The following is a 13570-nucleotide window of genomic DNA, read 5'->3' as shown; positions in this document are numbered from 1 at the left end:
TAAAACAAATATGCTTCCATGCATCGATAACCGACTTATTTAAAAATACGTTACATCAATAAAGACATTAAACAGTGTTGTTTTTTTCAAGTAACCGTCAGAGTTTAAGAATCGAAGGATTTCTTGCAATCCTTTCAAATCAATTCAGTCACGACCTACCCCGGAGCTCCTTGACTTTAATGAGAGTGACAATGAGGCGGTTGGCGGCCTGGTCGTGCAGAGCCGTGAACCATACCCGGCCGTGCAGGCTGGGAACCGGGGGAGGCGTGATACTCTGGCTGGAGGACGCCGTTCTGGAACGGAAGTGGCATCATAGCTTAATGTTGTCTCATGTCTGCTGAATGTCTTAGAACTGCATCGTGCATGATATAACATTTAGTATCAATGAAGACGTATGTACAAACGCGTGTGTGACATGATGAGAAATAAACAATCACACTAATATAAAACTTAACATCAGTTATATGTTACTATACGGATTAAAAACCGTTTCATCTGGCATCACATTAATATCATTATTTTTTTATCAACATCCTGAACCACTCACGAAGCGTCCCGCACTGCCAGCTGAGGGTGCGACCCATAAAAATAGGTCTGGTACTGAAAGTGAGGCTTTCCAGTAACGTCACACATCGGCGGCTGCACGTGCTCGGCCTCGTAACCTGGGAGACTGTCGAACGTGGAAGTGCGGCGGCCCGACATGGCGTTGGTGATCGCACCATATTCGGACGGACAGGAGAGGCGCTTCTCCCTCTTTGGAGACGGATTTCTGTATCGGAATAGAATACACCTAAATTTAAAGGGAAATGCAGTTGAAGGAGACAATATCTTAAGTCATTATCGCGTATATAATGTTATAAATTACTCAAACAAAGCAGCGCCGATTACATATTACGTAATATTTAATATTTTGTACACAAGCATGTATTTTACACTCTTGACGTTTGGTTCAAACGAATTATAAATAGCGAATGAAATATTGGGACACGTAATGAAGTTTTCATTCCGAATCTGGGCTAATCTACTGCAAAGTTTGTTTATTTTATTGTTGTAGTTTGAGCATTGACAAATTACAATTATTTTTGTTATATTTTGAGAGTAAATCGTATTATTATTAAGATGGAAGGCATCGGGTAGCACGGCGATAACAGGTTTTGCTACAAAACTCTGACAAGAAAGACAAACTGTATCCTTCTGTTTCAATGGTACTATTATTAGTCCGACAGTCTGTTTACTGGATTAAAGGGATCTTTTCACGCTTTGGTTAATTGACAAAATTGAAAAAAGTTGTTTCAGATTCGTAAGTTTTCGTTTTAGTTATGATATTTGTGAGGAAACAGTAATACTGAACATTAACCATTCTCTAATATAGCCATTATATGCATCTTTTGACGATTTTAAAACCTAAAAATTATAAAGCGTTGCAACGCGAAACGATTGAATAATTTGGAGAGTTCTGTTTTTGTCGTGAAATTTTGTGAAACTACGAAGATTGCTTATATAAGGTATAAAATACGTCATGAATGTGTACTCGGCGGATTAGCTCAGTAGGCTAAAGCGTTTTTACTTCAGGACTCTGGCAGGACTCCAGGGGTCACTGGTTCGAAACCTGCTCCGGGCAATGTTCTTTTCCTTTTTTTAATTTTTTTCTTGATTTTTTACTGGAGCTTTTGCGATCCAATGTTTACATTTATCAATATAAAGCATTTAATGAATAAGTTAAAAAAATGCCAAAATCTGTGAAAAGGCCCCTTTAATATAAGTATGTTAACAATTTGATTTTATAAGATACTCCTGAATGATATTTCATTATTATTGTTCAGGACGGCTTTTAAAATCATGCCAGACCTGTGTGATAATAACATCGACATAGCTAAGTATAAAATGTCTAAAGATCTAGTTTTCTCTTTGAGTTGTCAGATATGAATCGCCGTGAATAAGCATATATTAATGAATATTTATCAATGACATATCGATGCATGAACAGTGATTTGTGTAAGCAACATATTCGTTTAGCTTGCGCTAGTTTAAACTGATTTGGGCTAATGAAAAAATCTAAGCTGACTGTCCGACCGAGCTTGTGCTTTTGCTCGAAAAATAACAACCAGCAAACGCAGGATTAAAGTGATATTATGGGCATCTAACAGTTTATAGGTGTCTATCGCAACCGTTGTTTATTTTGAGTGTTTTCACTTCATATACACTTATATTTGTAAATGCAGCATAAACATACTAAAACAATATCCCGAAAGAGAGAAAATTAATGCATTTAAATATCAACCGTACTTTCGTTTGACAACTTATCACGCATGTACAACGTGAACCTGAATTAAGTTTAAGTGCAGATTCGTTTATACGACACAAAGACACCATTTTGTTTTACGGATCATTTCGGCTTACAGGACTGGGTGGGTCACGTAAAATATATAATATACAATATATTTTTATAAACAACTGGTAGCAAGATGAGTTGCAGGTAATTAGTCAGTAACCACATTTTAACTTACTCTTTTGACCTGTTAGTTCTTTTCAGCTCAATTCAACAGTGAAAAATGCCCATAATATCACTTTAACATCGCCCTTGCGTTGTTTCTTCCAAATATTGACATAGAAACAAAAAATATTAGTAAACAAACAATAATCAGTTTAAGAAATACAACAGCTGCTGACGGTGAAGCCAATGTAAGTTACAAACAAATAGTGCATATACTGTAAATGTACATAATAAAGTTCTCCTTATCGGACGGTTTAACAAAGAACATTGGTTCAGATGTTGAAAATGGTCCCAGATGAGAAGCAGATATCTTTAACTTAAAGAGAATGATATATACATCACTGCATTTGATCAATCATAAGCGGCTGTTTCTTTACACGTGTAACGCCCTTTTATTGGTTCTTTTTGGAACAGCTGGTATTTGCATGCACGTTTTTATGTCGTTAAGGCGCAATAAAGGATATGTCGTTTTGTCATAAGAATTGCGTCAGCTGAAAGCCGCTTCAAATCAATATCAAGTGCAAATAGTATTTTCTTAAGTACTACGGTTGCTAAACAACATTATAAAAAATAAATAAATAGTTTTTATTTGATTATTTAGTACCTACACTCATGGGTAACAAATCCCCCCCCCCGCCTAGTTGGTAATATGGAGACCGAAATGGCAACCATATATATCAGTCTTAAGTGGTAAGTAATGAAATAATTGTCTTTATAAAATTAAATTTTTTAAGAATATATGTTTTCTTTCGAAAACCACATTTTAGAGACACTATTGCAGGGATAATCAACAGAGCTCTGATAAATATGACAATATTTATGAAGCAGAACAACCCTTATAGTATACCCATAATGCCATTCTCACCGGGATATCGGTGCCGACTTGACGGTAGACGGGTCCGTGGGTAACTCGAGGCGGAACATATCCTGCAGACGCTTGTCTTTCTTTTTGCCCTTAATAAGCATCACGAGGAGGCAGACCAGCAGGATCATAAAGATGGCTACCACCGTTGCGACGCCAACCACCAATGTCATGTTGCCTAAAATATTATTTATTAGTTGATTGATTTGATGAGTTAGTAGTTATGTGTAAATTTATATAACCATGCGTAATTTTGGTCAAATTACATTAGCTTTAAAACCATTCATTTTACTTCAATTTCATTTTTAATGTCTTTGATTATTTTTATAATATATCGCGATTATTCAGTCACATTTGTAGTTATATTGAAATGTTTTATACTTGTAGTTTAAATTTAGATTTTGCAGAATATCCTTTTGTAAAACAACTTTTGTATGCGCAAATGCATTATATTAACGAAAACATTTAAAAACAATTATAAAGTCAAGCGACCATACCTGTTAAACCATCGCCGAGGGATCGAGAGTTGGTACTTACACTTGTTGAATTCTCATTTTTTGCATTTGTATTTTCAAGACGCATTCTCCCATTGCAGAAGAAAATGTTTTATTTATTTTATCCGTCTAATATCATGGTCTTCAGTTTAACTATACACCACATCCATAGACCCACTTTCGAAATCCATTAATATCATTATTTTGTTTATCTTATCAATTGCAAATACCACTGTTCACGTGCGTAGATCCACAGCGAACATCGCGGTAACAAAGCATGTTAATCCCATCCACGTAGTTGATCACGTGGTTATGTCAATTTGTTATGACATTATTAAGAACTACTTTATCGACTTCTTAATTGATGTGATAAGAGCGGTTGCGTACCGTTCGTGTATGGCGTCCCATGTGTGTCAAAATTTAGCCAACTAAACTTACGTCGACTAAGAAAATTCTTGTAATTATTGTTTTGTTTCTACTATAACATTTTCCCTGTGTGAATACTTTGCTATTTTTTTATCGTTCTTCGTTTGCCAAATATGTCAGACTAAGATTGTGTTTTGTGATCCTAAGTAGGCATTTGGCCTCGAAATAGTGATGGACATAAGATATCACTCGTTCCGATATCAAGTGCATGTGTATTAACTGCCTACGTATTTCGAAATATTTGTGAAGATCATTGAACTATTATAAACCAATCCATCAACCAGGCTTCAGTTTAACACTTAACCTAAATAAAACTCTTAAACATTAAATTATCTAAATTACCAATGACTTTATTGCAGCTTTACTTTCCTTTATTTTGACACTATGTCACACTAAGGTACTCTTGTGTATTTGTCTGTTAACGCTTCAACTAAAATTGTAAATACCAGTGTTTGTGTTATGCTGTACTTTTTAGTTAAACTTGTGTCAGTATAATTATCTGACATTCATTCAACGATTCATTAATCATATAAATCGAATAAGCCTGTTAATTTTATACCTAATGATAAAATATGACATTTCTGCAGTGAAATAACAGCAGTGAAAATATACAAATTGTTATTTTCACCGGTGAAAATAACAAATTTTTAGAACTACTTTTCTATTTTTAGATTATCATATTAAGATTTACTTCAAGATTGATATATATTTTTTATGATCACGAGTGAATAAAAAACGATATTCCATCGAATTCAACAAATTTTCTTTTTATTTTATACTTTTTTTCACCGTTTATTTACATTGTAAGAGTTTAACCGGAGAATTTCGCTGGTATAATGATGTCATTTTGTGTATTGAAATATATTGAGGCAAGCCACGGTAATAAGGGTAAATTTTCAGCGAAAAGGAAACAGCTGTTAATTATTTTCTTGAAAAAGGGGCATAAAAAAACAGAAAATGTGTTCATGTCAATGTAAGATCGTTTGTTATTTCACTCGTGATCATAGGAAAATAATATTTTCTATGATCACTCGTGAAATAACAAACGATCTTACATTGACATGAACAAATATCCTCTATTTATTAATTACAATTGTATATTTTGTGTTCAGTCATACTGTGTCACCGTACTTTTGTTCAAATGTATCGCCCACGTGGTCTGCTTCATACACACTATTGAGATTGTATGCGTGGGCTAAGTTCACGTCTAACATTGTGACTAAAAAGAACAATAAACAACAACACATTGTTATATATATATTCGTGTATACGTCATTTTAATTTAAAATGATAATGAACAATCATTCAATTAGGCTAAATATGTGAAGCTTATTCATGAAATAAGAACCTCATTTATAATGATTTTACTCCTTACGCGAATCAGGAAACCAAAACAATCACATTCACATGACAAGGCATTGAATCATTTTCGAATTAAATATAGTACTGTAATTCAGGAATTAATATTCGTTTTATGAAAATATTTAGAATAAAGTCAATTTTCTGAGTATCTAGAAGTTCTGGAAGAATCCGACGAGAGCAACTTACAAAGAAGTCATTTTATAATCAGCGTCGTCATCATCGTCAACGATATCTTCTGACGTCGATTGAATATTATTGAACCTTGCATGAATCCCAGTGGCATTTTCATGTTGTCGACGTTCGCTATTTTGTTCAACGTCGACTCCTGTGGTCGGAGCCAGAGCTTCTGCATTCCCTTGTAAAAAGTGGGAACTTTGATTTATATTGGAAGATTGAGCCGCAGAATCTTCCTTCGGTTGCTCGTTATCTTCTTCTCGGGCATTATTGGTATTATCTGCTCGAAGCGACTTTTCAGTTTCTTTCTCGCTCACAGGTTCTCCAACGTTTTCTTCATCGTTATCGAATTCGTCATCTGTTGCAGTTTCGCCGATATCTGCAAAAGATACAAACTTGCCGCCTTCTTTCGTACTTCGCCTTGTCTTCAGCGATCCTGACCGTTTTTTTTCCATTATTGAATCATCTTTTGACTCTGCTTTTTCATCCCGACTGTTTTCCAAATCTTGCCCGTTCCGGAACGCAAAGCCTGTATCTTTAAACTCTAGCGGTCTACTTGCTCTTGGACTTGACGTCATTACAGGGCCATTCTTCTTAACGTCAGCTACTGTATGGCTCACATCTTCCTGTGTAAGAAAGGTGCCGGTTATGCCGTCATCTGTTTCATCCATACCCGTGACCGTACCATCCAATGCCCCAGGTGTTTCACGATCGATTACCGCAGACTGTGCAGGGATGGCGTCCAATTCTACAGACGTGGTTCCCACGCCGCTGTCCACTATGCTTCGCGCGGAATCTCCGAGAAGAGAAGGCGGACTATCAAGATGCTCATCGCGGAATTCCATCGTGACCTCTTGTGTTTCATAAACTGTTTCTTTTTTCTTCTTAGGAGACACCTGGCTGAAACTGAATATCTGTTCAAATAAGTTTTAAGACCATTTATAGTAACTAATAGGTACGAACATTACTCTGTCTTTCACTGAATACTTTTATTTAATCTTACTGAATGCAATCTATTAGCATGTACTAATAGAAGCGAAAAGCAAAGGGTAACATGAACAAACTACCTGTCCGACAGCATTGTTTCTGCGTACGCAGTGTTAACTGCCGATGCCGCCGCGAGTGCAGACGACAGCTGGCTGGCCTGTCGGCTGCCAAGAGTGCTCAACTCATAATCCTCGTGATCATGGTGCTCGCGGAATTGCTCGAGCTTAAGGACTTCTTCCTCGTATCTGTTGACAATTATTACAATTTACGCTAGTAAGATTATATATTTTTGGATCATAATATTTCTGGCGTTTAATGTAAATCGACAAATTTTATCCATTTAATTCGTTTGTGTATGGTACATGTACTATTAGGCGTGTTAAGGTGCGCGCGCATTATTTACATTGGTGTGCATTATTTACCACATACAACAAACTTAACTCGGAAAGGCATAACGAGCATTGACAAAACAAGCAATACCACACACAAAACAACAATGCTTCAATAAATCGAGACCACGTGAACAAAAGTCAATCACGAATATCCGTTCAAAGTAACAATCAACTAACACAAATATATTGACAGAGATATTCCTTTCACAACAATTTAAAGAAATTAAAATGCTCATCGACACAAAATTCTCGTAGTACCTTGACCAACCAAAGAGAGCGAACACGATCGCAATAAGTGCTCCAAAGAATATCGCAATGGCGAAGGCGATGATGACTAACTGAGAATTGTTGATGGCTGATGGATCGTATCGCTTAAGGGACACCGGTTTTTGTTCTGTAAGTTCTTTAATGTGGCTTTGAATGATCCTGAAATAAAATGTCATACATCACTGGTATATTTTAATTTATACACAGCAAAGACAAAAAGTAGTTGAATAATTTATGTCACATTTGATAAAACAACATTTGGTGTTGTACCGGCAAGGTCATTTCGTTGAATGATAGTGATGTTCAGATGTTAACAGCTATTATTTAAAAATAATGCATTCTTTTTTGTCATCAGCAAGTAAATTATATATCTGTTGGCTTACTTAAATAATATTAACGATATTAAATATAATATTTTAAATACTTTTTTTCTCAGCGCCTTTTAAAGCACATGCTATTTTAAATAAGATGTAACTTACGAAACCATTTGTTCTCTGGACACTATTTCCCGGCTAGTTTTGTTCACACCGTAAATAAACAGATCAGACCTGTTTAACATAAAAACTAGTGTGATAATATGGCATTATTAAGTAAATATATGAAGACCACAAAGCATTACTGAAAAGTGGGGAACGGCTTTTGTTGAATATGTATTGAATTTTAATTTCAGTGTTAGAATTAATGTTTTAAGATGATAGCTTTGTTACATTACATTACGTGATTCCAGTTATTTAAATACACTATCGTAGATTCATATACTTGAGAGGAGGTAACTGTGGTTAGACACTTGAACATTACCGTGCTGCTTCAGTTTTATTTGAGTTCAGCGGCGGTTCTAATGTCTCTATGTGCTGCTGGAGTCTTTGAAGTTTCACTTCAATATCAGGCAAAACACTGGACATATTCCTGCAATTGTGGAAAAACCGCAACAATTAATTTACCTTAAATTTGGTTTTTTAATATTTACAAAAGTAAATAGTCTTTGCTGTATTCAGGAAGTGGAACATGACAGATGAATCATTAACGTTTTTAAGTAATGTACCAATGATGTATCAACTAAATAGGCCCTTAAAACAACGTAATTGTAACAGTATGTTTCTACCATAATAACATTTGTATCGCATGAAACGTACCAAAGAATAGATTCTACGTTTTTTGTAACGCTACTGACGTTCTGCTGAACAGTTAACACCACGACTTGATCGGTTGGTTTTACTTGAATCTGAAAAGAAACTAAAACGGATGGAGACCATGTCGGTATGCATACGGAAACACAAATATTTGAAAAGATGTATTGCTTACATGATGACTAACTCAACCTAACCCAACTCAATTTATTCAGTAAATAAAGGCCTTAGGCCAAACAAACGCAGTATGTTGCACAAAACTTAACACATATTTATAGTTTCGAACACATGATCTTACATCTTAAATATAAATACGTGTAAAATGTTATTCATAAGATGTACGTATACACATGCATACAGAATTTAAATAGCGTATTATTATCTGTTGTGCTCATCAGATTATATAATTCATGTACAGAATTTCTACCCATATACCAGTAATATAGAAATTCCCTACGTACAACAGATAAACATATGAGCAAGTGAGAACTGTTATGAGTTTATACCGGAAAGAAGAGGTTTGGTGATATAAGACAATTTTAAATAATTATGTAAAATTATTATTCTTAAGACAAATTCATCACGCCATTTCTATAATGGTCATTTCACTAAAGTTGCATATACAATAATAGTCATCGTTTGAATAGTGTTACTTAGCACAAGCTCAAAACGAAAAGGTCACGAAGGATATTGTTATGACTTTTTCAATGCAGACCATATATTTGTTAACAATGTCAAACTGTAAAGCATAATATTTACGGTGTCAACCTGAAACTTACGCTGACGTTTACTTGTGCAGAGTCATTTTCGTATGGCCCATTTCTAGCCAATACTGTGAGACGGAAAGTATTACTGTTGCGCATGGCAATTGGGACGCGTGTCTCTATGACACCAGACACGTTATTAATGCTAAACGTGTCATTATCACCCCCGCTTATGGAGTAAGTAATTTCTGTGTCAGCCTTTATGTCTCGATCGATTGCCTGCAGATACAAATAAGAGAATCAATACGAATACACCGTACATAGAAGCTACTTAACGGATTTTGATAAAGGTTCAGAATAAAACTTTAAACTAATTAAAATAAACCTTATGCTATTTTCTTTCAACTAAGAGGGATTTTAATATTGCCATGACGAAGATTCATACCTTTACTGTTGTAACAGCCTGGTTTGCACCCATGTCTAATGGTATCTCAATTGATTGCGGTACGTCCACGAACTCGGGTGTGTTGTCTTTTTCATCGAGAATGTTGATAACCAGTTTTAATATTGACCCTGAATCTGATCGAAATGCAAAATGGAATAATTATTCATCTCGACATTTTCAAAACATATCCATATACCCGTGTTTTAAGATAAAATGCTTGCACAGAGAATTTTCCCTACCTAGAATTGATCGGCGCGTGCGTGTCTGGTCTCCATGTTGAACTGATATTTTGAGGATATACTGGTCATGTGTTTCTCGGTCCAACCCACGATAGAAATAGACCTTCCCATCGCTGCGTGTTATGTTGAACATACCGGTCGCATCTTTAGATAGAAATGACATATTACGAACAATTGTAACGGGCATGTTAAAAAACTCCTTTGACGCCCATTTTGTCACTACAATATTGGATATTTGCGCATTCATATAACCAAACAAACATCGTGGAAGAAAGTGCAAACAAAATGTATAAAAACTTGTCATTACGCTTATGTAATTGAAATTAAAATAGATAAGAGAATATGTACCTTTTGGTTCCACGTTTATGATTGAGTATTGCACATTTTCTCCAGCGATCTCCGCGGTAGTATCGATGTCTGTGATGAGTCCACCGATAGCAGTGGCCTCCGAGACATCGCTAGTGATGACTGAACCAGCAACCACAGCCAGCTGTTCTTTTACAATGCGAACAATTACCTAGAGGAAAACGAATACAAACACAAATACAGTGTACAATAGATAAACTTTACCGAGTATGTTAGTGTTTTATGTTTCGACAACCTCATCGTCACCATACAATTCAAATTCCTTAACTACATTGAACATTTTATGAGCAATTCCTTCATAATTATTTCATAGGTTCGGGCCTCTTGATAGACGCATACCAAGCAAGATGCTGACGTATTCAGTTGGTCGGTTACTGAGACAGCCACAACAAAAGGCGACCGATACACGGAGGCCTCTGAAATGTCCTTAGCCAGAGACAACATGCCATCGTCAGCGATTTGATACAGTCTATCGAAGTCAATGAGAATAATGCTTTGTAATACAGTTCAAATAAGTTCGAGATAATTTGGCCGGCCTAACATAGAATTGAACGCATCAACAACAATAAGTGCAGTTAGGGTCAAGGACATAAATTATGGCCATTTATGACCGAAATGCCGTAGTGGGTAGTTCAGTTAGTAATATGGATGCCGGTATGATTATATACTTATTTTGTTCATTAGGCGCGAGTTCGAATCCGTAATTGATTTTTGTTCGCTGATTCGCCCCAACGCCTAACATGCCTATTATTGGCATTAGCATACTTAGCCTTGTCGTCGTCGTCTGTTGCCTCGGCTGAATTAGTTTACTTAGGTTATTATAGGCATTTAGAGTCACCATAAAAAAATGTCAAATTTGTAAATAATAATAAATTAATATACGGTGGCTGAAATCGAAGTTGCGACATATGAAACATTTTTTTTTTCGTTACAAACCTCGTAGTCCGATATTTTTACTAATTTAAGGCCTGTCAATTTATCTTGGTTGGACTTTGCTTCATTTATTGTTCACTTTAAGAGAATATAAAGTGCAGTGTTTCACAATATTTATGAAGAAGAAACTCTTGACATTTCTTGGCATTTTCAAAATGTCGGACATAGATAAACAGACAAAATGGTAACGGACATTGAACTTAACTTAAAATGCCGTTTTGTTAATTAATAACTATTCGTTGAAGCTATATTATAAACTGTCGTTTATAACACGAAACGATAATATAGTATTAACTGTTCTATTGTTTTCGTTATAATATACATATAATATTATTGTATATATTAATATATATATAATATTAATATAATATTTGAAAAAAGTGAAGTAACCATATCAGCCATATAAGCATATGTTGGAATGGCCCACAATTTATTTGCAAAATTCAATACATGAACATTTGAATCAACATACATATTTAAAGTTATGACAATGAATTTCACATACTTCAATATTAACCAACCTTTGAGCCTGTCCAATTGAGTTTTAAAATTCCAAAATGTGCACATTCACTTAAACATTCATAAATATACCGAACTAGATTGTACATAAAACTGCTGGTATTTGCATGCACGTTTTTATGTCGTTAAGGCGCAATAAAGGATATGTCGTTTTGTCATAAGAATTGCGTCAGCTGAAAGCCGCTTCAAATCAATATCAAGTGCAAATAGTATTTTCTTAAGTACTACGGTTGCTAAACAACATTATAAAAAATAAATAAATAGTTTTTATTTGATTATTTAGTACCTACACTCATGGGTAACAAATCCCCCCCCCCGCCTAGTTGGTAATATGGAGACCGAAATGGCAACCATATATATCAGTCTTAAGTGGTAAGTAATGAAATAATTGTCTTTATAAAATTAAATTTTTTAAGAATATATGTTTTCTTTCGAAAACCACATTTTAGAGACACTATTGCAGGGATAATCAACAGAGCTCTGATAAATATGACAATATTTATGAAGCAGAACAACCCTTATAGTATACCCATAATGCCATTCTCACCGGGATATCGGTGCCGACTTGACGGTAGACGGGTCCGTGGGTAACTCGAGGCGGAACATATCCTGCAGACGCTTGTCTTTCTTTTTGCCCTTAATAAGCATCACGAGGAGGCAGACCAGCAGGATCATAAAGATGGCTACCACCGTTGCGACGCCAACCACCAATGTCATGTTGCCTAAAATATTATTTATTAGTTGATTGATTTGATGAGTTAGTAGTTATGTGTAAATTTATATAACCATGCGTAATTTTGGTCAAATTACATTAGCTTTAAAACCATTCATTTTACTTCAATTTCATTTTTAATGTCTTTGATTATTTTTATAATATATCGCGATTATTCAGTCACATTTGTAGTTATATTGAAATGTTTTATACTTGTAGTTTAAATTTAGATTTTGCAGAATATCCTTTTGTAAAACAACTTTTGTATGCGCAAATGCATTATATTAACGAAAACATTTAAAAACAATTATAAAGTCAAGCGACCATACCTGTTAAACCATCGCCGAGGGATCGAGAGTTGGTACTTACACTTGTTGAATTCTCATTTTTTGCATTTGTATTTTCAAGACGCATTCTCCCATTGCAGAAGAAAATGTTTTATTTATTTTATCCGTCTAATATCATGGTCTTCAGTTTAACTATACACCACATCCATAGACCCACTTTCGAAATCCATTAATATCATTATTTTGTTTATCTTATCAATTGCAAATACCACTGTTCACGTGCGTAGATCCACAGCGAACATCGCGGTAACAAAGCATGTTAATCCCATCCACGTAGTTGATCACGTGGTTATGTCAATTTGTTATGACATTATTAAGAACTACTTTATCGACTTCTTAATTGATGTGATAAGAGCGGTTGCGTACCGTTCGTGTATGGCGTCCCATGTGTGTCAAAATTTAGCCAACTAAACTTACGTCGACTAAGAAAATTCTTGTAATTATTGTTTTGTTTCTACTATAACATTTTCCCTGTGTGAATACTTTGCTATTTTTTTATCGTTCTTCGTTTGCCAAATATGTCAGACTAAGATTGTGTTTTGTGATCCTAAGTAGGCATTTGGCCTCGAAATAGTGATGGACATAAGATATCACTCGTTCCGATATCAAGTGCATGTGTATTAACTGCCTACGTATTTCGAAATATTTGTGAAGATCATTGAACTATTATAAACCAATCCATCAACCAGGCTTCAGTTTAACACTTAACCTAAATAAAAC

General features: G+C 35.1%; 2 protein-coding genes across 38 annotated transcripts in view; both read right to left on the bottom strand.

Moving 5' to 3' along the window:
* LOC127866533 (synaptotagmin-15-like) overlaps nt 1–13570 on the bottom strand; it is an 18233-nt gene extending 4663 nt beyond the window's left edge. The window contains exons 1-4 of one of the 6 annotated variants that reach the window (XM_052407138.1): nt 12873–13570; nt 12339–12513; nt 548–769; nt 160–293 (exon numbers count right to left, since the gene is read on the bottom strand). In XM_052407138.1, coding sequence (XP_052263098.1) covers nt 160–293; nt 548–769; nt 12339–12508 — 526 coding nt within the window. In that variant the 5' untranslated portion in view covers nt 12509–12513; nt 12873–13570. Of the gene's footprint in view, nt 1–159; nt 294–547; nt 770–3359; nt 3535–3853; nt 4771–12338; nt 12514–12832 lie in introns of those variants that run through there. The other 5 variants (XM_052407135.1, XM_052407137.1, XM_052407134.1 and 2 more) reach the window with 5 other exon arrangements.
* Nucleotides 5521–13570, bottom strand: part of LOC127866529 (protocadherin Fat 4-like) — a 69651-nt gene continuing 61601 nt past the window's right edge. For 7 of the 32 annotated variants that reach the window (XM_052407114.1, XM_052407096.1, XM_052407100.1 and 4 more), the window contains 5 exons: nt 8257–8364; nt 7938–8006; nt 7450–7617; nt 6880–7044; nt 5521–6718 (listed from right to left, as the gene is read on the bottom strand). In XM_052407114.1, coding sequence (XP_052263074.1) covers nt 5821–6718; nt 6880–7044; nt 7450–7617; nt 7938–8006; nt 8257–8364 — 1408 coding nt within the window. In that variant the 3' untranslated portion in view covers nt 5521–5820. Of the gene's footprint in view, nt 6727–6879; nt 7045–7449; nt 7618–7937; nt 8007–8256; nt 8365–8591; nt 8681–9364; nt 9569–9734; nt 9869–9973; nt 10118–10321; nt 10491–13570 lie in introns of all 32 variants that reach the window. The other 25 variants (XM_052407122.1, XM_052407119.1, XM_052407099.1 and 22 more) reach the window with 11 other exon arrangements.

This window comes from Dreissena polymorpha, chromosome 2 (assembly GCF_020536995.1).
Source record: "Dreissena polymorpha isolate Duluth1 chromosome 2, UMN_Dpol_1.0, whole genome shotgun sequence".
Taxonomy (NCBI): Eukaryota; Metazoa; Mollusca; class Bivalvia; order Myida; family Dreissenidae; genus Dreissena; species Dreissena polymorpha.
The sequence above is the reverse complement of the archived record's forward strand: the minus strand, read 5'-3'. Positions and strand labels throughout refer to the sequence as shown.